General features: G+C 35.5%; 1 protein-coding gene across 3 annotated transcripts in view; it reads right to left on the bottom strand.

Moving 5' to 3' along the window:
• The window catches only part of MYRIP (myosin VIIA and Rab interacting protein), a 233,507-nt gene that overhangs the window by 42,290 nt on the left and 163,995 nt on the right, over positions 1 to 27,222 (bottom strand). For all 3 annotated transcript variants that reach the window (XM_072412299.1, XM_072412297.1, XM_072412298.1), the window contains exons 4-11: positions 24,928 to 25,064; positions 23,646 to 23,726; positions 22,660 to 22,757; positions 11,251 to 11,331; positions 10,357 to 10,497; positions 5,902 to 6,079; positions 4,400 to 5,052; positions 990 to 1,226 (exon numbers count right to left, since the gene is read on the bottom strand). In XM_072412299.1, coding sequence (XP_072268400.1) covers positions 990 to 1,226; positions 4,400 to 5,052; positions 5,902 to 6,079; positions 10,357 to 10,497; positions 11,251 to 11,331; positions 22,660 to 22,757; positions 23,646 to 23,726; positions 24,928 to 25,064 — 1,606 coding nt within the window. The remainder of the gene's footprint in view (positions 1 to 989; positions 1,227 to 4,399; positions 5,053 to 5,901; positions 6,080 to 10,356; positions 10,498 to 11,250; positions 11,332 to 22,659; positions 22,758 to 23,645; positions 23,727 to 24,927; positions 25,065 to 27,222) is intronic.

Below are 27,222 nucleotides of genomic sequence, written 5' to 3' on the forward strand. Positions count from 1 at the left end.
ATAAAAAGATGAATAATATTGTTATCCTAAAACTTAGTATAAATCCCTGAAGATAGATATTTCATTTTAAAATTATATAAATTAAAAGACATAAAAATTGACAAATAATCATATGTTTTTATTATTGTTTCTTGAGAAAAACTTTTATGGTAAAAATATTGTGTTATATTTAATTTTATAATAAATTTATTGATTTTTGAATAATTAGGGGGTCTCAATTTTTTTGTGAAGTTTGAATGCAAATGTGTGGAGATAAAATGAGAAGCCCTGTAAATACAGAGGACTCGGAGAGTTGGAGTCGGGGGTACTAGAAACTGAGAAGTCAGAGTTGGAGTCGAAGGATTTATCTACCGACTCCACAGCCCTGCATGTGCCCCTTGTATACTATGGACTAAATAATAAGTGTTTATGTCCAGGGAAAAACTAAGATGGCCAGAATCTTTCAATGGAAATTATCAGTTTACCTTGTGTATGTTAAAATGTGTATACAGAAAAGAAAATATATTTTAATATTATGAGTAAAGACTGTGGCCCCTGGATACCTGGCCCACATGTGTTATTTGTTGTCTTTCAATGCATTAGCCCTGATTTATTAGAGCTCTCCAAGGCTGGGGAGGATACACTTTCATCAGTGAAGCTGGGTGATCCAGCAAAGCTGGAATAGATCTGGTCAAGGATTCAACACATTTGCCAGCAAATGACTTTGAAGAAATCATTTTTAGGTTTGCTGGATCACTCAGCTTCACTGATAAATGTGTATCCTCTTCAGCCTTGGAGAGCTTTAGAAAATCAAGCCCAGTTAATCAGGGCTGATAATAAAGTACACTATAACGTGTGTGGCTTATTGCTGCTACATGTTTATTACAAGTACTGTTTAATACAAAAGCAATGTTCAGCAATCTTTTAGGAAAATAATACATTACATCTCTAGTTAGAATGTGATGAACATGGGCGGTATGAAAGATTTGGATAGTTTCCCGGAATCATACCTTTTTTATCTCTTCTTGTACACACTTGGAATTGTTCTCTGATGACAATATTTCACTGATTCCAGTTTCCATTCTAAGCTCTAAATCCTGTTCTTCCCCAGAAGACAATTCTTTATCACTTATCTTGGCTGTTAATTCGCTTAATCGTGTTTTAAGCTTTTGTTCAAGACAATCAGATTTAGTTCTGTGATGTTGGTCACCACTGCTCATCTCTGTTTCTGATAAATCAGCAAAGCCCTGCAAATCAAAGGAAGAGCATTATAATCCACCTTGATCACCATTAACAAAATATTTCCCTAAAGTGTCATACTGCTAATCACTTTCACTTTATTAATTCCATTGAATGTGATCATAGCTTGGCACAGGGATTTTTTTCAGGCATCTCAAAATATAACACATAATGACAAAAAATTCAAATTCATATTCCTTCATGTACATTTAAGAAACAAACTGAACATGTAACTTCATATTGTGGATGCTGTGTTTGTGGATCAGCTTTGCTCCTTTTTACATTTTGCAGTAGGACATATTGAATGATGCATCCTCAATACCCCCTGGGTCTTCCAGCAGGCGTCTAGCTCCTTAACTTTATTCAATGATAGAGCTACTAAGTTTTTTATTGATAACATGTACTTACTCCTGAAGATAGTACACTTATTTATTATTTTTTCACTAAGGGATTGTCCCTCTTCTACAAATTTTTACATATTTTTTTTATAACTTAAAAACTTTTCATATAACTTTTTTTTTTTTAACTTTCACGGTTTTATATAGTTACATGTTCAGTATTTATTCTCAATGTAAATAAATAAACTTTATGTTTTAAATGAACTTTTTTCTTCACTTCCTGGTTTCGATCGTCAGTCATCTTATATGGCCGGGCCAGGAAGATGTAACTCTGGCGCAGGAATTTTTCAGTCCTGGCAGCCCCGGGGGAGGACAGCATATACCTCCTGTCCCTTTCTGCAATAAAGACCTATTAGATCAAGATTTTTTCAACTGGAACTTTGGTTTTTAAAATTAAACTTCGGCAATGCCATTTAAAGGTAGGGACAACAGGGCTTGAGATTATATGATAAGTGTTAGCAGTTAAATTAATGGTTATGATAACTTTTGGGGTTGGGGAAAAGGATGTTTTAGTTTTAGGGTTGGTATAAAGCTTAAGTAAAGGTTAGGGGTCAGGATGCATAGGGAAATACTTCCTTAAATATTGTTTAGGATGCCAAGAACTGCTGCGGCTGAAACCTTGCACCAAAATTCAAAAAATAGCTAAAGTTTACTTTATCCTAATTTGTTATCACCGATTGGTTTAAAAATGCTTTTTCATATTTTTTAAGCCAGTTTATTGTTAAAATGTTTTCTGTAATCACTTCTTACACAAACCAATGCATTTTATATTGAAGCAAGGCTTGCAGTTTCTAAACATTTAGGTTAATTTTATGTCATCTAATAGTATTTATACACCGCTCCAACTCTGTAGACACGTAGACACATAAAACCAACATGAGTGCCATCTAGTGGAAAAATTAGGATATAGTACCTTGTGAAACAGCTGATTTTTGGTTAGTGAGTCAATGTAAATTTGTGTCAAGTCAAACATTGCACTTATTTTGTTATAACATGCATGGAAATTTAGTCTTGTGGTGAAATAATGCCAATTTTATTTTATCTGAACTAAGTTTAGGTAATTGAGAGAACATAAAGGAGGAAATATCAGTAAAACAAAAATGTATAGCCAGATTAGGAGCACAGAGAGATAGATTTGGGTGTTATCAGCATACAGGTGATACTGGAAGATCATCGGTTTGTGAAGGTGTCCAAGGAGTAGGCCTAATGATAGCGCAACAGTGAGGGAGGGGGTGGTGTGGGAGTGTATAGCACTGAATGTCCTGCCACAGGGGTAGGGGAAGAAAAAAGACCCTAGAAACTTAGAATTTAGAAAATCTGGAGAAGAAGAGGCAGAGAACCGTAGAGTAGAAGGTGTAAAGAACAGTATAAATACATTTAGCAGTTAATAGATAGATGGTAATATTGATGGGGGTCTCTCAGCTGTGTGATTAAAACAGAAACCAGATTTTAGGTGTTAGGAAAACAGGGAATTTATAGAGAAGGGAAAAAATATAGACCAGCAGTGTTATAATGGCATAGCTGAACAGGAAGGAACTTGTGGATTGATTTGGGATGGGACAGGATCAAGGGCACAGGTAGTATGACACAAGACTTGGAGATGAGGCAGCCTATGTTCAGGTAATAGGGTGAAAGCAGTTTAAGAGGTCAGGTCACGTGTGCACACAGTAGGCTACAGATTGAAGCCCTTTTTGTTGTTGTCCATTTTTTCTTTAAAAAAAAAAACAGGAAAGTATTTTTCTGAAATGCAAGCAGTTGGGGGTAATAAAGGAGGTTGGATTGGGGAATTATGATGATATAATGATATTAAAATGCTTGATGAAATCATAAGGGTGTGAAGATTTTTGTGTAGGGCCCTTTTGTATAGATACATAATATCTCAGCACAACTGGTATTATCCTTGAATAACTGCCATTCACTTGGAGTGAATGTATTGTACAAAACATTTTACAACTTTTAAAATATTGATGGCTTTTGCTTAGCTATTCTTAGGCATGCAGAACAGCAAAAAACAAACCACTACACCAAAAAGCTATTGAATATATAAGAGCAATTCAAAGGCATACTGCAGTAACACAAACATACAAAAAAGACATAAGGAGTAGGAATTTTATATTTGGATAATAGGGAAACACTAATAACATTTACCTTACTATGCACTGGCTCTAAGGCTCAGATCACATATATATGTGGTTGCAACAGCACGGCTACATAGATGTGCTTTCTGCAGTGCAAATTTATACAGCGCAAAAAATTTGTAAAAATATGATTTTTGTTTACCACAGGCCACCGGTCATTGCACTGCAGATTAATTAGCAAGATGTGTTGGAGTGCCATTTACCATAAATGGCTCCACAGCACACCAAAGCGTTCAACATGCGTTACTGTGAAGTGCCATGTGTGGTAACCTATGCAGTGCCACAACTCATAAATATGAGCCCAGCCTGGCTAAAAAACTACCTCACTGGAGGAAAGCTTGACTGAGCAGAAATTAGCTTCACACGTATTAGGGCAGTGTGTATATACCCTCCTCTGCTCCAAAACATCAGTCAGGACATCACAAGTAATAAATGCCTTGTGTTTTGATAACTACCATTATTTTATGGTAACACTATAATGTCTGTTATATAATCTATCCATTATAGTTTAATCCAATATGTATATAGAACTATATATATAATAAAGAAAGATATCTTTAGTACTAACATGATGATTCTAACTTCTAAAGTGTCAGATATGTGCTATCAATATTATGCTATATACCTTTTAGTGAAAGAAAATACCTTATTAGTGCTCAGAGTCCTTTTGTGTATTCTTGCTGCAGCATTACTTCCCTCTCCCATCTCTTCGAGGCTTACTTTGCTTTTTCTCCATCTTCTTGATCTTTTTTCAACATCAACATGAGTTTTCTCAGGTTCACTGCTGTCTGAGTATTCCATACTAATGGACTGGGGGTTAAAATTAATATCCATCTTTCCATACATGTGTTCTTTATGTGCCTGCTCACTAGGAACTTTTCTATTTGGCCAAAGAGACTTAGAAGACAACCGATTCTCCTTTAAAGAGTTTACTGAAGAGGTTTCTGAGTCAGAATACATTGTTTCGGTATTTGTAAACAATCCAGAGGATGGGGATGTTACAGACTGATAATAATCATTGCCACATGCCCATTCATTGTTATACTGAGAGTCGGTATAGCAAGAATCATCTGACAACTGTCTTGTTCTCCGTCGATAGGCATTGAGTGCTAAACTCCAGTCCACTTCTTCATCGCTGTCTGAACCCATTTCATCATAAGCTGAGACTACATTTGACTCATTTTCTAAAGATTTAAACACTTGACTCTTTGGCTGAGCAAGCAGTCTTGGTGGAGGCAATGTTATACTTTGTAGTGCTACCCAGTTACCATCTGAACTTTGCAGAACTGGAGATGGGCCTATGCAAAAGAGAAAAAACAGATTTTTTAAAGATTAATTGAGCTGAACAAAAGTTCTGATAAAAAAAAATGCTAGAAAGGGAGCCCATTGTCAAAATCACACTTTCCAATTTTCCTCCAATCACAGAGCTCTCTCCGTTTAGTCCATGAGGCTCAATCGACTCCACACCACAGCCAAATTGTTAACAATTGCATGGGCTGTGGTGTGTTAAGAGATAAACAGTGTAACAGAGAGCAGATAGAGGTATCTACTCTAAGTAATATATATTATATATATATATATATATATATATATATATATAGAAGAGCAGTGATGATGAATGTAAGTGCGGCGAAACACTGTAAAAACATAGATAATACTGTGCAATCACCAGCATTTATGTTAGTGTGTCATCACTGTGATCATATTTACATTTACCCTGTCCTTTGCCACAAGTGAAATGTGCTTACAGAAATTAATAGCTCAAGGTTAAATTTAAACTTACAGCTGAATAAATCAGAATACTGATTTATTCCTTATTGGAAAGCTCTCTCCAATGTTTCAACAACAGAGATCATACCTAAAAGTAAGCTGTACTAACTGTACTAACCCATCTTGCTCTCTGTAATATATGATTATATGAAGGTATATTTATAAAACAATGAATATAGAGTAAACTAATAACTACTTTTTACCTTTACTGTTGTTCATCATTAAACATTACAAATGCTTGTTTTGGCAAAAAAGTTGGAGCTTGGTGCCAATGGTAGTAGGTGCTACAGTGCACTTTACAGTTCTTAGTGACTGAACTACAAAAGACCAAACCCATATACATGAAAATACAGAGAACATCAATGAAGATAGATTACTTGAGTCATATAGACTGTCCACACTTTTCCAACTTGGCATGGTAGAAGGTCTATGCTCTTTCAGTCTTCTCTTGTGACTTCTTTGTGACTGACACCGTGACTCTGGTGTACTGGATTTACCTTCTGTGTTACTACTTGCTGCATCTTCATTCATCAAGGAAAATGCTGAGTGGGATCTCTAGTGAAAAAAAGTACAATAATGAACTTCAAGTGACATAGTATACACTATTTTAAACAATAAAAACAAGACAACATTTTCTTGTAAGGCTGTGCATAGGCTAATAATTATAAAGAAACTTTAAAACACCTCAGTCTTTCCACATCTGTTTGCCTTATTAGACATTGTTGAACACAAGTTAGTTTTTTTATTGTGTCCAATTTGTTTGGTTATTGCATACAGTGACAGTGGTGGTTAATGTTGCTTGTGTTGTCCCCGGCTTTTGCTGGGTCCTATTATCATCTGACAACAGGACTATGTGAACTATTTTATTTCATCTTTAGGAATACATTTGTTACACCACTGCACCTTAGTCTGTATATGCTCTAAGATACTTATTACTCTCTTGTGTGTGCTGTTTTAGTTTTTAAAAAGTTTAACATTTTTAAATTAATTTGGTCTTTAACACAAGCGTACATAGGAGTACACAAAATGAAGATAACATGCTTGGAATTGGAACTATATGCACATTGCACAACTATTTGTTTTAATTGTATTTATTTTTTTACACAAGCACCATGTATTCTAGAGATTTGTGCTTCTATCCAATTTTTGCAAATCGTGACTTTTTTTTAGGTGTTTTTAGGTATCTGAAAATTAATTTTTTGCACAAAAGTCTGTAAAAAAATCATCAATCAACCTTTCACCATAATTTTTCCAAGTCATTGCAATATGAAATCAGTGTGTAACACACACTGTAAAACTTCAAATAACTAATCTTTATTGATGCCACAGTTTGTCTTGCTTTTAGTGATGCCCCAGTTAATAAAAGGCATTTATCTGTCAAATGTCTTTGTTCAGTGTTTGCAAAGTAGTGACCCCCAAAAATATTTGGATGCTCAGTCCATCTATGAACTCCAAGTAATACTAATTGCAAGTCCCTAATGATACAACTGATGATATGTTGGACAGTTATCAAATTAAATCTGCTTTACAGATGGACCTTTAAAATTATTATTAATCATTATCAATTTTTAATGCCATAGTAAAATAGCATCTCTTTCTAGTGTACTTATTCTCTAAACTATGTACCCAGATAACTCTATATATATATATATATATATATATATATATAGTTTTTTTGGTTCTACAATTCCTAAAATATAGGCTGATAATGATTGTTTACTTTTGGGGAAAAAATTAATGTAGAAGTAAAAAAAAATTCAGGTAGTTAATCATTTCTTGTATTGAAAACACACTAAACCATGAGGATTGGGAAGAGTCACATTCAATGAATATTTAGTAATGTCACAGCTTTTTAAAAATGTCTTAATTTTTATTCCTTTTTTATCATCATTTTATTTTGAAATATGCAGTATATCCATAAAGATAGGTTCCTAGGTCTTAATGTATACATCAGATAATGCTGTATCTGCAGGTGCTTTAATACACAAAAAGTTAACAAAAATTCATGTAGTTTCAAAAAAAAATCAGTAGGCGGCAATGTTGGTTAACCTAAGAATGATGGCCATTTGCTGAACACTTCTGCACTATTGTATTTTTTTTCCTTGCTGTATTAGGAAAACACAATGATAAAAATGAAGATTCCTTTACATTTTTAGCAACTCAATTTCTTTTGGTGGTTTAAGTGTTTGGCTCTCTATCACAATTCCCTGTATAACTTATCAGCTGACAGTTTGCCATTCAGTGTACAACAACTGGAGTGTTACAGACTAAAATGGATGACATACTGCTTAATTCAAAGTGAAAAGTGACAGGCACTGAATAAAAGCTTTTCTGCTGTGAGACTTGCAACAAAAAATACAGTAACATCTCTAGTGCAACTGCCTGCATTAATCTGATGTACATTATGCATACACAGACATTGTTAGAGATTGTTATCCTTTTAAAAATAGCTAGGGATTTTTATCAATTACATTTGTTATTTGCTGTAATTATAAAATATGCAATTGAATAAAATAAACCTGCTTTTTTTTATAACAAATAAGCAGCAGGGCTCAGGAGTGAGTGCTGCAAAGAGCAGAGGTCAGGAATGCATGTTAGACAGGGAGCAGGGGTCAGGAGGGCATAACACACAGGGCAAAGGGAGTAAGCACTTCCCTCTACACCCCCTAGTACAAAGCTCTTTCTCTCCCACCCCTGCCCCCTCACACTCACTATTATGATGATGTCACTACTTTTTTTTTTACAAGATAGTATCTAGATTTAAAAAAGCATGTGGTGACACAAGATTTATATCCTTTGTGGCTATAAAGAAATATACTTTAGTACCAGGTGTTTATCTTAAGTTGATAATTAACCTTAGTAAGCAGCCCGATCCATACTGCATGCTGCCCATATACAACTACCAGCATTGTGTAAGTTTAGAATCATATTATTAATCATATTTTAGTGCATTGTGAAATCTGAGAAACATAAAAACACTAATAAGTTGGCAATGGTTATTGTTTGTTTGTTTATTGTGTTACTGCATAAACCATAAATGTCTTTAAAATATGCTTAGTATGTATGGCTAGCATCTCTACTGCATCATGGAATATTGGAAAGCCTGGTTAAATAGAAAGAGTTCTTTAAAAATGAACCTATAGTTGTGGAGCAGAAAATCCTACCACACACAGAAACAGCCAGCTTGGATGACAGCGATGTAACCTTTGGCTTAGTGATAGAACTGAATCTGAATGCATTGTGCTTTACAGACTTTAAAATGATCATGCCACTTTCTTTTCTTAAAGATGGTTGGATTAGCAGTGGGTGGAGGATTTTAATGCTGATTCTCAGGCTGAATGGGTCCCTACTCTGCTCTAAACAGTACAACATAGGTGTGTGCCAAGTGTCACATTGTGATACAGAAAATAGGTTTTGCACTCAATTTACCTGATAATATCTGCTGACCTAATGGTTTTGTAGGAAGTACTTTTGGGTGTTTATTTTAATTTATGCATTTTTGCTAATATGTTCAGCCTTAATAGCCCTGGTCTGAGACAGCCAAAAGGTAAAGTGAATAAAAACCAAACCACACTTCCTTGGCTGAATGCCTAATTGTATATGGCACTTAGCTGTGGTGGCTCTGAATAAACCACAAAAAGAATGATGGGTTCTTTTAGCTTTTACATTTTAATATTTCACATAATCTAGAACTGACTTTCTTAACACTAGAGAAAAATGCAGTTTAAATAAATTAAAATTAAAAAAAAAAAAAAAAAAAAAAACACAATTACTGATTCTTATTCCCTGCTTCTGGATTTTCAGCAATATATAAAAAACAGAGACATTGGCCTTCTCATTAAAACTACAGGAAGCTGGAAGTACGTTACAATATAACAAATCTGATTTAAAGATGATATTTAATTTCATGGTTCTCACTTTCCTATCATTAACAAACTATATTAACAACTAAAACCTTTCTTTTTTCCTCACATACCTTATTTTAGACTCAGTAATGTCATTGTTAGGTCTATAGAGTGCAGGTAGATTATGGCTAATGGGAGAGGCCAACAGGGCACTGTGCATAATTCCCAAAAGCAGGCAGCTATGGTAATGCCCACATGTGATGATGATATATGTCCATGTGAACTAACCCGTATTTATTAATACATTTTTATTTTTTCCTCATTGAATGTGTTTTTATCACCACAGAAATTACTCTATTTGAATTCAGGTAATGGTATACTGCAGAAAGCAGTAATTTAAGCAGAGATAATTTGTGTGATAATCTTGCTGAACTGACATTTATTGCCATAATACCTCACAAACTGATAAAATAAACCAGTAATACATTTACATGATCCATGCAGTGGTGATCCATGCCTTTAGTAAACTGAAAAAAATCAATTTTATGTTATAAATTTCATGGACAGTAAGATAAAAAGATAATTCATGGACAGTAATAAAATACAACATTTATTATTTACACCATTATTTTATTTATAACAGTTTTGTGAACTGAATGATATGAGAACTTATATGTGCACTTCATATGTGTATTGTCTTGGTTTAGTATTACATTTTCTGGGAAGATCTTCTAGGAATGTTCTGTAAATATGCAAGTATAGACAAGGTCAGATTTCTGCTTCACTGTTTTTTTTTACATATATAAACAGAAAATGAAAAATATACTTTTGTCTAAAGTTAAGTGGATTCTTGCATTCACATCAGTTCACAGTGGCTAGTGCCTTATAAATCGCTTTTCCACACTACTCCCGCTAATCTAGGATATTATATTTGAGTTGCCAGTGAAATCAGTGATGGGTTATTTATCATGTGCTGTGTTCACTTACCCAAAGTGTATCTAATCCTCTCTCCTGAAGGGTCATTATACTTTGTTCAGATGCAGCTGGTGAAGTCACATCTGCTCTGGTCCGCTGCCACTCATACAATCCTTCAGCTTGCTCTCCTTTGCTTTTCTTCCTCTTGATAATCTACGTGAGCAAAGGTGGCATTATGCTTAATATAAAAATTTGCATGCACTAAAAACGCACTGATAGGAAGGAACAGAAATGTTAGTAATTAAATACAAGAACAACTCTGACCTTAACATGTTTATTCAGTTTCATGTACAGCTTTAAGCAAGAGAAGCATTCACCATTTTCTTTTAATTATTAGAAAGTCTACAATGTGATAATTTTCTTCATGAAAATTGCAGCACCCCTACTGGCACGATCTGAACTGTAAACAGTAAAAGAGTTTTCTTTTTCCTACCTCCATATTACTGAAGTGCTTTGAAATAAATAAATATAATAAATTAATATAAAAACCATGTCAGGCTACAGGTATCATTACATATGATAGATTATCCTGTTCCAATGCTGTCCAAGACCTAGAGTTCATGGTGTCCAAATCTTGCACTGATATGTTATTGGGTCTGAAGAAGCTGTGTGAAAGTCGGGTAAATATACAACATAATCGTATAATGTATTATCCATGTGTAAAGATGTCCTTGATTCTAAATGCACACTTTGCAATGTAAGTAAAGGAAAAATAAAAACATTTTATGTATGCAGAGATTATGTCATTAAAAAGACTTCATTTTTAGGACACAATGTTGTAGTTTAAAGCTAATCAGATACTTGAAGTAACCATGTCACAATGAACAGTGGGCTGTCATACTACTATAGTCCTCATCCTATTGGCCACCCCACAATGTGCCATTGTATTCCTAAACCATGGCTCACCTTCTGAACAATGGTTGTAGCCAACTCCTCGATCAGTTCTTCCTTGTGCTCCCGCAAATAGCACGCCTCATTCTGTTTATCCTAAGGAAAAAAATATATTTGTGAATAAATCACTGCTCTGTGAAATCTGGGTCATAATACTAGATTAACCCACATTTCTCTGCAGGGCTCTGCAAGGTTGTAACACAGCTCCTAGAAAGCAGATGCAGTTTATTATCTGCTATAATGGCAAAATTGAATTAAAGAAATATCTACCATTGAAAATAATGCACAAATTTCTGCTTTTTTGAAACAGAGGAGTAAGTTTCTGTTGCCCTGATTAATCAAGCAAAATCGTAAGTTCACTCGCGCATGCTTATTCGCGATCCAGCATCGGACCCCTCCAACCTATTTATCAACGAATTTTCAGCCGCTGAGAATACGCTATGTATTCTCCCAACATTCATCAACTGAAATGATTGGGGGCTTCAAGGCGCGCATCTCGGGCAGCTTGACACTAGCAAGCGTGCATTAAAAGTTAATCTTTCCCTAACAAATCATTCTTTCAAATGGCACACATCTTCCATAAAAATGTATGATGTGTTCAAATGTTTCAATCATTTATATTAGCTTAGAAATAAGCATATTTTTGAATAACCCAATATTTTCGGGTTCTGAAAGAGGTAATTGATTTCAGCTGTCCACATAGGGGAATGCCCAATGTATCATAACATATCATAACAGCCTTTTAAAAGAAGTAGAGCATATACAGTGTTTTAGTTACATTGATATGCATAAATGATTAGCTTAAAGTTTCTTTTAGAGATTCCGCCATCCCTTTGCTAAACGTAGTACAGAACCAGTTTCATATAAACCTGACAACACGTTGGCTGTACCACTGATAGTGCTGTAGAAATCCTATAAACTTAAAATTATCCAATAAAAAAAAAATTCACATAAAAATAAATGTTATACAGCAAACTGTCAGCCATGGATTCGCTTATTTTCTGGTTACCAAAGGATTACATGGGTGTAGAAATTGATATGAAATGATTGTTCTTTAGCATTTCAGTGGTTTAAGTTTTTTAACAACTTAAGTTGCAATTCTTTGGTTTTGAAAAATAAATTAGGCTTAGAAAATTAGCACAAATATCAAATATGTATGGCTATAACTGGGGCATGCAATGGTCAGTATATTGACAGGTACCATGGATGATAACTTGAGTACTATCTGTCCTATTTTCTTCAGTTTAACCTCCTATATCATCATTTAACACTAAGTAACAAAGCCATTCTGAACGAGGGTTCTGTGAAATCCTAGGGTTACTCCAAAGGTTGTTAGGGGTTTCTTGAGCTACGGCTGTTTGAGCTCCTGTTTAATGGTGCCAGCATAATTCTGGGGTGAACATTGGAGAACACCAAAAAGCTGTCTATAGCATTATGACCACCAATGTAGGAGGGTATGATTTGGTTTTATCAGACGTTATACAAGACCTAAACAGTTTTTCAAGAATTCCTCTTTAGTAAAATATTTGAGGAAGGCTAATCTATCAAGGCATTGCTTTCTCAGCTCCTAACAGGCAAAAATAACATCAACATAACAGCTAATATAGGTTGAAAATATTCTTCCCATGTGTTGCACCTTGTGCTACAGTTGGTTGCAACCATGCCCTTTTCCTACAATAAATTGTTTTTCATCAATATTTAAGAAATGTATACCTATTGTTTTAGATCCTGTCCAAAACTTGTTTTTCTGATATCAATCAAGGTAAAAAGGTGACTTGACATTGGTGTATTTTATTATGTGTGTGTATGCCTACATACTTTCCCAGTTTTTTTGTATGAGGAATATTGCATGGGAACAATTATCTATTTAGGTTTGATTTTACTTCTGTTTTTGTAAATCTTTGCCCTTTGCTTACACATTCCATTGGAAAGATACAGTTAAAAAAGATTAGTTGACAGTTGTAAAATGTATAATAATGTCTATATTGAAAAGTCATTTTATTCTAAAATTAATAAATCAGAAACATACGTAGTTTGCACTGTGAATACATTTTCTTGTATTAGAGGTTTAGTATTGGGGTAGTGGTTGCTAAAATAGATTGCCTGCCTGAAGGTTAAAGAGATCACTGCCATTCATATTCACCAGGACAGCTGTTGCTATGACTATAACTGCTATGATGCTATGACTGCTATGACATAGAATTCCAAAGTATTAGTAATCAGGTGAAAATACATTAACATCTTGCTGCTGCAGGGGGTAAGATAATCAAACAGCACGAAGCAATAAAACTATTTTATACCAAGCTATACTATGCTCTTTAAAGCCACGCACCATTTAGACTCATATAACAGATCGGGTGTTGTAAGTCTTCTACTGATTATAACATGTCACATCATTACTTTCCTTTGCAAAACTGCAATACCTATTCACATTGAATATATATAAACATTCAGCACAGGAAATATTCCTCACATCTTCATAATGTAGGGCAGTGATTTTCACTAGTGTGCCATAAGAGATCTTCAGGTATACCGTGGGAAATTATTCAATTACCATTGTCGAGTGTCTGTGCTGTAGTGACTGGCAGAGTAATGTAATACTCTTCCATGTCAGTGGCAGTAGGTAGCCTATTTGCCTTGTTTATTCTGAGAGACAAGAGAATTACCTAAAGAGTGTCATTCTTTAACATTTTGATTTGTGGTGTGCTGCAGGATTTTTTCATTATAAAAAATGTGCCGTGGTTTAAAAAAAGTTGAAAAACACTGATGTAGCAAATAGCTATACTTATGGACACGGAAACCCATGTCATCTACACTTTTGAATCAGGATCATTAGTACTTTATTTGGACCTTATTGAAAAATACAATAGGTGAGCTGCAACTGATTCCTGTGCAGGAAATTAAGACACTGATTGCTATCACAATATAAGCACCTTTTCCTTCATATATCTGCAGCCAGGCCTCATGAAAATACTCTATTTGAATCTCCTAGGGATGCACTGATTCAGCTGTCCCCTATATACAATTGTACATTATGATCTTAAGTTCTCAATCTCAATGGTCCCCTAAGGAAGAAAAAAGGCGAAACGCGTCGGACACTTTGAGACACGTCTGACTTTAAATTAGAAACAATAAAATATTGTACAACAACAAGTCTACTTAAAAATATATGTTTATTGTCATTTTGTATTCACATATATTATGTTATCACTTGGTTTAAGCTCCTGGGCGGTTACCCCGAGCCTAGTTCGGGGTAAAAAAACTTGCTTAAAGTGTTTATCCCAAACTTGGCACGAGGTAGCTAAAAATAAAATCAAGCGTTGCTTTGGCTCTGGCGCCAAATTCAATTCCCCTTACAGTGCAATCTGATTGTCATACAACATTGTATGACAATCAGATTACTGAAAATCCCACTTACCTGGTCCCCGCAGCTCCTTTGTCTTCAGCCACCTAATGCAGAGATGATCTCCAGGGTTTTCAATAATAAATTTATTACATTTAATAAATATTGGACATATTGCAGTGAGTTATGCCTAAGAATTATAGCCTACAATGTAAAATAAATTTCCATGGAAAAAAATGTAACACTTTTTGCATGGAAATACGGAGAGAATTTCCATCCTCCAGCAGAGTTCTCTCAGCGTCACTCGTGTCGGAAACCTGTCTTCTCGGTCAGATCCCCGTCTTCTGCTTCCCTCGGCATTCACATACGCGTCCCTCGGCGTACGATTCCTGATTATGTTGGTGCGTGCACCCGTCGATGGGGGGTGTGGGGGGAAATTCAAATCCCTAGTCCCTCTTTCTAACATTCACCAATAGCAAACCCCTGCCTTGGGAAGCTAGTTGCACCATTCTAGCACTGAGTTGCCCACAGGATATATGTGCACAAATGATGACAAATGGTGAACAAGAAATTATGAAGAACAAGGAACAGAAAATGCCAAAGGGTGGCTAACAGTGGCCAAAATTCTAGGCAGGAACAGGTTAGGGTCAGAGCCAAAGGTTATATAACGGATTTAGGAGGCAGATAAGGTGTCCAGAGGTAGAGGAAGTTTCCAGGTTAGGGTTGGAGCCCAGGTCATACACAAGGACCAAAAGTCAGGTGAAGGGAAAAAATCCATCTGATGTGCAGCACAATGCTGCTGGAGGCCAAACTAAAGGTTTGGAGATGGAGATGATGATGATGATGAAGGGGATGATGATGATCTGGTCACACCACTGGATAGCAAGGGAACAGGTGAGTAATCTAAAACAATATTAAAATGTTTAATTTATTTAAACTTATTTATTTATTTTATTTTTACATGGTTGTGTGTTTAAAACTTTATTATATTCAGGATATCTACTAGACTCTTGTTTGGACATATTTCGGTATGTTACAGGTCTACAATATAAAAAAAATTGAAATGAAAAACAGTGTATCGCTTTTGGTACGGAAATCCAGACATCGGTGAAACGCCCAGGAGGTTAAACTAGTCAGTCTCTGTTAGAATCAGGGCACAATTTATGCACTCAATAAACACAAACATCACATTGCCTATAAAAGCCTGTCTGTCTCTATCTCCTCTTGATCATATTTCTAATTATCAGGCTAGGCACATTTAAGATTTGACTATACCCAATTAGAAACCCTTCCAAAATAACTAGATTAGAACAAATAGCTATACTGCTATACATGTTAGGTAGGTAGATATACAGGCAATCTGACCAGTAGCAGTAAGGACAACTAACATTTCTATGAGCAATTGACAGCAGAGCCCTTTATAAATTACAATATGTTCACTGGCTTTGCATGGTTTTATGCATTTTGCTGTAGAAACCTTTTTCCATATATTATAGATGGTAATCTAAAACCTGTCATTTGATTAATGGAAAAATGGTAACTCTTAGTGTTTTTCACATTTATTAACACCTTTAATAACATCTATGAAATCTTGGCACGTTTCATGGCTTACTTTGCCTATAGTAACAATATACATTGAAACAACTTTTTGAAGCAGATGGTGAGTGGGTAGAGGGTGAGTGTAATCCTCATTGTAGGAAGTCATATGTGCAGCAAATGTATTCTACAGTGAGCTAGGGTTGTGAGCATGGCATATCCCCCATAAAAAAGCAATTAATCAATCAGTTGCATAATTCTATCTGTTAGCTGCTATGGGGCCCGGGAGAGGATGCCAGTTAGACATTTGTGTGCACAAGGAAAATAACACATAACCATTATCATTTTGCTGGGGGTTTGGAAGTTTACAGCTGACTCTGTAAAATCTCTGACCTCTGTAAAACCACCATTATCCTCCTTATTGTTAAATTTCCCACCAAAGCAACTGGTAGTAGTGGCTGAAAATGTAATGTTAAAAGTTAATTTCAATCACTGCTTCCTACCTCTTCAATATCACTGCACCCTAGTATAGTACTGCCTAAGCTGGCAAATTTCCTGCTACCTGCCACTGATTTGGGTTACCTTTATTTTCTGATTGGTGATGTGCATTTTCACAGTTGGCACTGTCAAGTGCCACAAAATATGACTACTGATGTTAGACCCCCATGGCCAATCATTGATAACCAACTTTCTAAACATGGTAAAAGCTGTGAAATCGGATACAAATGGGATGATGGGATTCGATATGAAGAGGTGAAAGTGTTGATAGTGAATGGGCTTTTTATTATGGTAAATGATCTTGACAAGCATTTAAACCTAAATGAATATCAAATAAATGGCATGCTGGCCTTTTATTTCATAGCATTATTCAGTCAAACTGTGTTTTTATTTATAAGATTCACTTAAGTAGGATAAAAAGACAACTTGGTAATACTCTGTATACCACCAAATTGCTAACATGCTAATGGTGAACTATATCTGATTGCATATGTACCAATATCATTCCTGGGGATTTAGGTATAATTCTAAACTAAGTAGTAATACTACATGTTCTCTAAAAAAACAAAAACTGGCTCTTGCTGTATATGCAAAAAAATAAAATTTCTGTGCTAAAAATAAGCCTGCTATATGTTTCTATTGCATTAACTCAGTTCAGTAATCCTTGGTGTACAGTTTACAAACACAGACTAGTATATGACTGTTTCCAGCTTTACACTCTTCTGCCAAGCAGAAAATACGTTTTGGAGAACAATGTATTATAGAAACACATGTTTTAGTGCCTGGAGGTAAAGCATGACAGATAGAATAGCAAGTGGGTAAACTGAGAATAAGAAATGTATTAAGAAAGTATTCCATAAAACAAATGACTTCTAGAATTGCCACTGGTAAAATGTGGAAACAAATCAAGTCTGTTAGCTCCTGAACAGTGACTGTCTTTGGCTGTAACAGTTATTTTCTCCCTAAAACAATCTGACAAAATGTTCCTTACCTCTCAGCATATCATTGCTGTGGTAAAAATACTCCACCATAAAGACTGTTCCTGTAACTGTAACTAATTGATGGATAACTTTTTGTCATCTACAGGCAATAGGCTGACACATGTGCAACTCTCTTGAACTATAGGTTGCTGTCTAGGTTGCCTTGTGAATGATCCATCTCTGTATATAAATAATGTTTGGACAATTCACATGGTCTCTACTAAACAGAAGAATCTGTGCCTCTGCCTTAAAATCGTTCCCTCAAGCCCCTTCAGTATGAGACCACATGAAAATCATTGACTTAAATGAGTGGGAATATTTACAAAGCTCTCTTTTGCTAGAGATAAGTAAATTTGCTCAGGTTCAATTTATCCAGGGTCTGGTAAATACTGTTTGAAACTGTTTTGTGAATCTAAAATTAGCAGCAAATCCGATTGCAGGTATTGGCATAAATTCTGGTAAACAATGTAGGCTTTTTTAGGGCTATTAGGCAAAAAAAACTGTTGGATGCTGTACACTGCCATGAGGGTAAATGTACAAATGTCAAAATGTATAAATACTATATTTTAGGCCTTACAAAAGTGGAATCCCAACCTGATTTATTTCATTTCCAGGGAGTTTTATTTGTGACACAAGCTGTTTATCAAATGACCACAGACTGGAAAATGGCCAGTACTTTACTACAATTGTCCCTGTTCTTGCTTATGCAAAATTACCCTGCCAATAGCCAATTTCTATAAAATCCATATTAGGAATCAAAAAAACACAGAAGACATAGGTCATAAAATTTGCCCAGTAGAAAGACAGTTTTAATGGACAAATTTAGGTCCAAATTTTTTAAGACACAAAAGGCACAGACTGGGGCTTTTCTACAAGCACTCAGTTATTGGGGGCTGATGTATCCATGAACCCACTAATTAGCCCTTCTGAGCCAAAAAGCCTGGGCCTGCTAGCCATAGCTCAAAAGCCATTCAGTACATTGTGTGAAACATTTGTATGAAACAAATTTTCCCCAGGCAAATTTGCAGGGACTGTGAAACTCAAACTCACATTAGCCACCTTAAACCTCATAGTATGTATCATATATTCCAAAAAGTTCAAATGAAAGCCTTTTAGATTGAACTAAACTAAAGGCAGACATATGCTAATTAGTACTTTATTTTTTTTCTAATGTTTAAGTAATAATATCATTAAAGAAAACCAAATAAATCTGTAAAGCTTGACACGTGTGGCTGGAAAACCATTATGCCAGCACAGTATTTGTGCACAAAAGCTTCATTATAAAATCTAGCCTGTAAGTATCCAGCAATTTGCTGTGAATTTACTGGGAATGTTTGTTACTCTAAATGGCAATTTTATTACTAAATGATCGAGCAGACATATCCAGAAGCTGTGATAATGATTTTTCTCAAAGTCAGGAACACATTAGAAACACTAACAATATGTGTTCTCAACAAGAAACAAAATTGTTCAAATGTGTCATAATCACATATGTAAGGCCCAATTCGCATAAAATGACACCAGCCTGTTACATAACACCTACGGAGGTTCATTTCAGACTGAATGTAAAGGCCATATTTATTAGTATGAGGCAGCTGGCTTGTTGGTATGAATACAAGGCTGTGTGAGGTGAACAGTGAACATAATAGATAATTTGTTACAGAAGATTGGCATTGTTAGGTTTCACCAAGATATACAAATTTTCTCTTATCAGGGGCCAGATTTCAGTCACTGGAACCTGCAGGCACATGCCTTTAGTGTCATAACACCATTGTTTTGAATAACCTTTTTAACTCATTTTACGTTTTCATAGTACTAACCTGATGTAGAATATTGTGATAACTGTAAACACCCTTAAATAAAAAGACTATTACTACGAATGGGAAAAAAATACATTGCCAATACTTATTTAAAGAAAAACTGCTACTCACTGGCACTTTACAACTGGCAAGCACAAAAATCTGGTTCTGCTCCATGCCTAATTGTAGGTGCCAGACTCTCCAACCAAATACTGTATCTAGTGGCAACACTAGTGTTGGCATAATAGTGCAATATAGTTTCCAAATGTTTTGGATAGAATAAGGGATGTTTCCCCTTGGAGAAAGATATCTTTGTTTCCCATCCAAGACATGCATTAGAAAAATCAGATCTTACCAAGCTAGGGAGGTATCCTCTCTGGGATATGTGTCATTAAAACAGTAACTATTAGAATTCCCTTCAGCTACTATTTGAGTGCCAATTTAATAAGTTTTAAGTACACATAACTAATGACATAACTAAGACCAACACTAAGGATAAATCTCCCAAGTGAAAGAAAAACTTTAAGCTATACATACACTTTAAAATGGAAGAAACTGGAAGGGGGAATTTTTGAGAATCGGAAACGTACATATACTGTTAATTGTACTTAAACAGTACCCTGGAATATTTACCTTTGTCCTAAATTCATTCTGAATAATATCAATGCACTTCCTGAGCCTAGGAACTCCTTTTGTAAAGAATCATGGCTAAATATATGCAGTTTGAGATCATGTAAGACACTTCTACCTCACAATAAATTTCAGGAAATCTTCAGTCAGATTTGGTATTGGATAAAAAGTCATTTTGATAGAAGATGGCTTTGTGTTCTAGAAATATTGAATGTATGATACAAATTGTTGCATAACAAGTCTAAGTACTTCCACAGAGTGCTTTTCTATCTTTACTTTATATAGTGCCACATTATTTGTGCACTCACATTAAAAATATAACTCTTTTTGAATTGATAAATAATAATGTAATCAATATTATCTGTTTTGTGTACAATTTTTACCTTTTACTAAATAAGTTTTTTAAACTATAACGCTGTGTTTTTTTTGTGATTGTCTATGTCTTCACTATTAGTTGTGAGCTGTGAAATAAAGTGTAAACATTGGGGACTTTTAGGTGCATCTGCCATTCTACAGTATATGTAGGTTTTTTTCTGAGAAAATGAAAGCCATTATCTTTCTGGCCTATGAGTGTCGTGGACAAATCAGAGGTTACAGAAAATACATAGAACCTCAAACAGCAATTATTGTGCCTTCATTTCAAAACTAAATCATGCTCCTCCCAACCCTGCACCATAACACCTAATTCTGCTTCTGCTCATGCTAAACAATTTTAAACATCCATACTTGGATGATCATTATTATATCCTTGTCATCTAATCAATACAAGAGCTTGGTCAATGTGGTATTGAAGATAAAGGTCAGGAGGTAAAGTGAGTTTCTAAATGGTGCTGCCAAAGTTTATAAATAGCAGAATTTTTATTTCTGATTACTGTGATTTATTGACTCTCAGGGCTATATGCATTTCAAGCTAATCTCTCGTATATGCAGACATCCTAGAAAACACTGCCTGAGAAATTTGTGCACAGTTAGTTCTGCAGTGAAAGTTGTGCTTCCTTAACCGACCTGAATTGAAGATATTGCAAACAGTACTATTCAAAAGCTTTTGAAATGGCAAAGGTTAAGTGATGCCTAAAAAAACCCAGCAGGTAGGGCACTCACTTAAAGTCCTGTCCTACAGATATGACATGTCCGCATAAACCTTTTTTCCTTTAGAAATGCCTGATGAACTGATAATTATTTCTTTGCTGTGGCATAGCTTCATGTTGTTCCCAGCACTCTGTTCCTTATATAAAGACAGCTATTTCTACTTTTACTAAAAATAGTTACATCTTTTTTATACTGGGCTCTGCACATTATTGACCCTAATGCTGAACTTCAGTTATCATAAAAACACAATTTAGCACAGTATGTACAGTACTTACTGAAATCATTACTTTTAAATTGTTTAAATAACATTACAAAGAACAAGAGGGGACTCTTTGTGTCTTGAAAAAAAAAGAAATTTAATCTCCGGATAAGGAAGGGATTCTTCACTGTAAGGTCTGTGAAAATGTGGAATCGGCTCCCTCAGGAAGTAGTTTCAGCAACTACTATAGATTTCTTTCAGAAAAAGCTGGATGCTTTTCTAGAAGCACAGAATATAACGGGGTATCAAGGATCTAAAGTAAAGATAACAGAGACTGTTGATCCAGGGAACATACGATTGCCTCATGGAATCAGGAAGGAATTTTTCCCCCTGTTGAAGCAAATTGTACCAGAGTTGTTTTGCCTTCCTCTGGACCAACTATGTCTTATAGGGTTTTATATCTGGGATATGTTTATTTCCCTAGTCGTTGAACTTGATGGACTTATGTCTTTTTTCAACCTAACCTACTATGTAACTATGTAACAATGTGTGTTAATATCTCAATCTGTCATGATATTACTGCTTGTACAGCAGTCCAAGAGAGGGGTTGCCAGTTCTCTGATCAACTGCACATGGGCTGCTACCTGCACATGGGCTGACAAGGAACATGCTGGCAGAAGCAAAGAGGAGGAAGATGTTATCAACAGACTTCTTTTTCACTGTCCGATTATGGGCTGGGGTGATGAGGTGGCCAAGCAGTTCTGCTAATAGCATCTGAGAAAAATAAGGCTGTCAGCCTTACTAAGCTCGCTGGCAAGGCTTCAGGAATCCTATACTGGAGATAATTACAAATTTTTTGCAAGATGTACTTAGCTGTTTACCCAGAGTTGAATTTTAAAACATGTATGAATGTAATAAGCCCTGCTTGCAGTTACAAACAATTTCACAAAAACATTAGGCCATATTCACACCCCTGAACAGCTTTCTTAGGTGAGATGCTACATGCAGTATCTCATCTGTCACCACCAATAGAGTATTAATGGGGTAAGTAGTGACTAGTTTAGTACCTGCAGTAAAAAGATAAATACTGGTTCTTTAAAAACCAACGGGGTTGTATGGGCTGGCTGAGCAACTGGCAAATGTCAGCTAGCTACATGGGAATTTCTGTTCTTGACACAAGTCTGGACATAGTCTAAATAACCAAAAACTTAAAAAAAATAAAATAAAATAACAGTATCAGAGCTAGGCAAAAAGTATGGAACATGTATAGGTATAGATAAATAAAATAAAAATGTAAAAATGGTATAACCTTAGTAACCTCAAAGAACATTAAAGAGATAATAACCTTACCAAACTATCACTGTACGATTCAGCTTTGGCAATTGCTTCTTCAACAGCCTCTTCTGCCACACGTAAGGCCACTGAAAGAGTGTCCATCATGCTGTGCCCTAGAGACAAAAATTTGCATTTATGATTACACCAGAGATGAGCATATTGGTGAATGTTATAGGTTGGATGAAATTATGGGGTCTCCAGTGAATAGTATTGTTAATGTTACAGTTCACAACAACATTTTACACTTTCGTGTTTCCAAACTTAGGGGAACGGTTTGGAAAAGATCCTCTTCTATTTAAACATTACAGTATCTTTAAACACCTATACAGTGCCCTGACCTCAACCCTGCGGATCCCCTTTGGGATAGTTTTGAGCTCCAGTTTCGAAGACAGATCTTACCTCAACATCTGTACCTGACATCACAGATGCCTTTTTTGACTGTTTTTCTGACTGAGCCCAAAGTCCCTCAGACATGCTTTCAATATTATGTAGTCAGCATTTTCAGAAAAATACATTGTATTTACATTGTCAAGTCTTACAGAATGTGGGTAGAAACCTTATCAGTGGGGCACAAATAGTAAAAAAAACATTATTGGGGCTTAATCCTTGCCTTCTTTGTCAGCCATAAGCCATTTATATTTTTTTATTCAGGATACACTGCTCTATAGATACCATAATACTAATCAGCTGGTATTGTCAAAGGCTGCCAGAAGACATTGGTTCCAGTTTCTTGGAACCAATGTTGTAACCTCTACTGGGATTAAGCAGATTGGAGTGGAATGTAGGACCCCAATCAACAGTATTACCATATGTGCTAAGGTTTTAGTAGCCTTTTTTCTATTCTTGCTACTGTGATAGGTTAACAGAAGACAAAATAGATGTAATCAAGCTGTTTTTTTTTTTTTGTTTGTTTTTTCAGGACATTGAGAAGAGAATCAGAAACATTATTTGTGTTACTATATTACAAATTTAGGCAAGATACCGAAAAAATTCATTCTTACCTTGTGTTTGCCTGTAGAATGTGGAGTCACTTCCACAAAGGCTTCCTTCATTTTCTAAACTTTCATCAATAAAGCTTCCTTCTGGTAATAGAGCAAGACAGGAAAGTGTATGTTACAGCACTACACAGTAATTCTGTCCGTTAACATGGGTTAAAAGTTAAAAAATTCTCAGCTGAAAGATGTTCCAAACTGAGCCATGACATCAATGTCCAAACGGGTGGTCCATTAAACCTACAATACAAGATATCTGACAATGATTTTAACTTTGCTGAGCAGTCTGCTTGTGTACTTTTGCTGCCAATTATAAAGAACACCTAAGTGCTTAGGCTCTCATGGAAGCAGCCATTTCCCAACTGCTGTGTACTACTTCCAGGGTTGGAAAGCTAAAAACTATTCACTGGAATCATTTTTCTAAATAAATAGTAAATGTTCCCATTTCAATATGAAAGTTCACATAGCTTGGTGATTAATAAACTCTGAATACATATGGAAGGGAAATAAAAATTACAGTATTTTTACTTACATATGATTTGGTGAATGAAGTGAAAACACATTACTGATTGTGAAGTGAACATTCTATGACAGAATGAGACAGTAATGACATATGGGCTGTGGCAGATTGAGGTGCAGTTCTCAAAAGCAACACTTTTGACCACGCAGTTGCTGCTTGTAGATTTGCTCAGCAGCCATAGCCTCCTGCAAAAGTGGTTGTTTGTGGTGCAATTTGCCAAAAAACTGCTGCGGTGCACCCAGAAGCAGCAACTGTATGACTTTCAACTGGTTCAAAAGGCTCTAAGGCACTTAAATTTATAATGCTCTATATATCTTATGGAACTACCAGCTGTTCAAGCTCAGAGCTCAAGCTACTCATTTAACACTAGAGCACAGAGCACATTAAATAGGTAGGTTCACAAAAGGCATGTGACGGCTTGAAAATGTGAATCCTACACAATTTGGCTTTTTTTTTTAATTGTATAATATGCCTTCATCTGCATTCTTTATTACTCCAAAAAAGAATGCATTTAAATTTAATCAATACACCCTAAAATTAAAGCAGATGAAATTGTATGCAAACGTGTACTTGTAGGTTTGCTGAAATTTGCCCTGTACCTTCCATCTCTCCAAAGGGTACTTAAAGTAATATGGGCTTCACTGAACAATGTGAAAGAGCAGGTGGTCACCAAGCTCAGCTTTTACAAGAAACTACAGATTTCAATCTTTCTTTAGCTACCTGGATCTACTGACCATTTTAATGTCCTGAACCTATAGAAAATGTCCTTACCTAATATTTCAGCACTTGCTCCACTTTCAAGCCTATGCTTTCTGTACAAATTCTTCAGTACTTTGGCACTGCCAAAACGTTTGAAGCGACTTTTCACATTGTTGTAATACCATTCCAATGACTGTGTTCTCAAGAGCCTAGAATGAAAAAAGAGAAGGATAAGTATTAGTGTTCAAATTTGGGTTGTCCTAATATTCAACCCAAAAATGGCTGTTCAAATTCGGGTGGACCCGACCCCGAAAAAAACGAGATTCAACGGTAAAAATTCGGATAAAAAAATATGTAAAAAAAGTGTTAAAAAAAAATAATGGTAAATTAATTTTTTGAGTGTTTGTGTTTATGTAACTATTTTTTTTTTAAAGGTTATCCTACAATGACATATTATCTCTTAGTCTGTAACACACTTTCAAGCACAAAAATATTATGATACATTTGTTACATTTTACTTTTATCTACTGCAAGAAAAATATAACAAATGTATCATATTACTGTACAGCAGAGTCTGAAAACATTGAGAAGAGTGTGCGATCCCAGGGTCACATGACTGTGGGAACTTTGCGGTCACAGCTGTGACTGCAGGCATTCCCCGGGCACTAAAGGTTGAATGGGGACATATTACTATCAGGATTGCTGTTGCAGTCCTGTAGTATGTGTTCCTGGATAGAGTTTCTCTATCCAAGAACACAGAACTCCCTGTGTTCTTGGATAGAGAAACTCTATCCAAGAACACAAACAACTAGTAAAGGGCGGCAAAAGCAATCTGATTGCTCTTGCAGCCCTTAACAGTCCCTAAAAAAAACCCGAATTCTCCCACCATTGACTTCAATGGTGTTCGAATTCGGCATTCGATCTCCTAAATAATATCTCACTATTCAATCGAATAGCTGTCGAATCGAATAGTGAGACCAACACTAATAAGTAAACTACCTTTCTTTTTTAAGTCAGGAAAAACATTTAAACACTGTTAACTATATTTACTATATGTTTTAATTGGGATTATACCACAGTATTGCTGCACAGTATTATCATCACAAAAAAAAACTTACCTATTCCGTTGCTTGCAAGGCTAACCTCAACTGTGTTTTAAGAAAAAAGCTAAGTTCATCACTTGGTAAGCTTTCAAGTGTGTCTGCTCTAGAATTATCAGCTGCCCTCTGTGGTTTCTTCCACCATCTCTGGCAGATACATTAACCTTCCTGAGTCCTATTAGTGAATAATTCTCATTCTTTACTTCTTCCACCACCCCCTACTTTACTACTATGTCTTAGCAATGTCGTAGATGTTGCCAGATTAAACTACAGAGAGCAGCAGGAGCTGCCATCACTTGATACTCCCAGAAGTTTATCAACTGTTAAAGACTTTTTGGTACATTTCTGTCTTCAACAAAGGAAACAAAAGGGAAAGTATTTTATTTTTTCACCAGGAAGGTCTTACTTTGTTTATTGTTTTTATTATTATCCAGTATTTATATAACGTTGACACATTATGTAGAGCTTTCCAAAGTTCATAGTCATTTACCTAGTTGTCCCTCAAAGGCTCACAATATAATCTCCCTACCATAGTTGTATCTCTTTAATACAGTCTAAGGCCAATTTGGGGGGAAGCCAATTAACCCACCTGCATGTTTTTGGAATGTAGGAGGAAACTGGAGTCCCGGAAGAAACTCACACACAGATGGAGATAACCTGCAAACTTCAAGCAGATAGGGTCCTGTCCTACATTCAGACGTGGGACCTAGCACTGCAAAGACCACCTCTGAGCCACCGTGCTACCCATGGTAATGTTAACAGTACTCCTGAAATCCTTACAAACCAATGTACTGAGCAAATGTCAAATCAAAGTGAAACTTTCAGCACAAGAAACATAAGGAAATGCTGGCAATACCATAGGCACTGCAATGATTGGTGGTATCTTTTTGGACAAGCAACAAGCCAAGTACAGGAGCAAAGCACGAGGAATCATGAAAATCTTTATTGTAGTCTAAAAACTATTGCCAAAATATTTTTTTTTGAAAAATATATAATCAGATAGCAGCAAATTGCAATCAAAAGATGACTGGTAATACAGACTTCCTAACCCTTTACTAAAAATCTGGTCATTTTCTTTTACACATTAAAGCTAGAAAAGTGTATGATGATGAGAAAAGCACCAAAATCATTATCACTGTTAAAAAGTTTAATTTTTACTGTCATAACAAATTACAGTCATATTATATGGTTAAGTATTAATGCTGGTTTAATAGTGAGAGGTCTGCAAGGGATTAAACCATAACTGTTCACAGGACACAATAATAGG

Source organism: Pyxicephalus adspersus, chromosome 5 (assembly GCF_032062135.1).
Source record: "Pyxicephalus adspersus chromosome 5, UCB_Pads_2.0, whole genome shotgun sequence".
Lineage (NCBI taxonomy): Eukaryota > Metazoa > Chordata > Amphibia > Anura > Pyxicephalidae > Pyxicephalus > Pyxicephalus adspersus.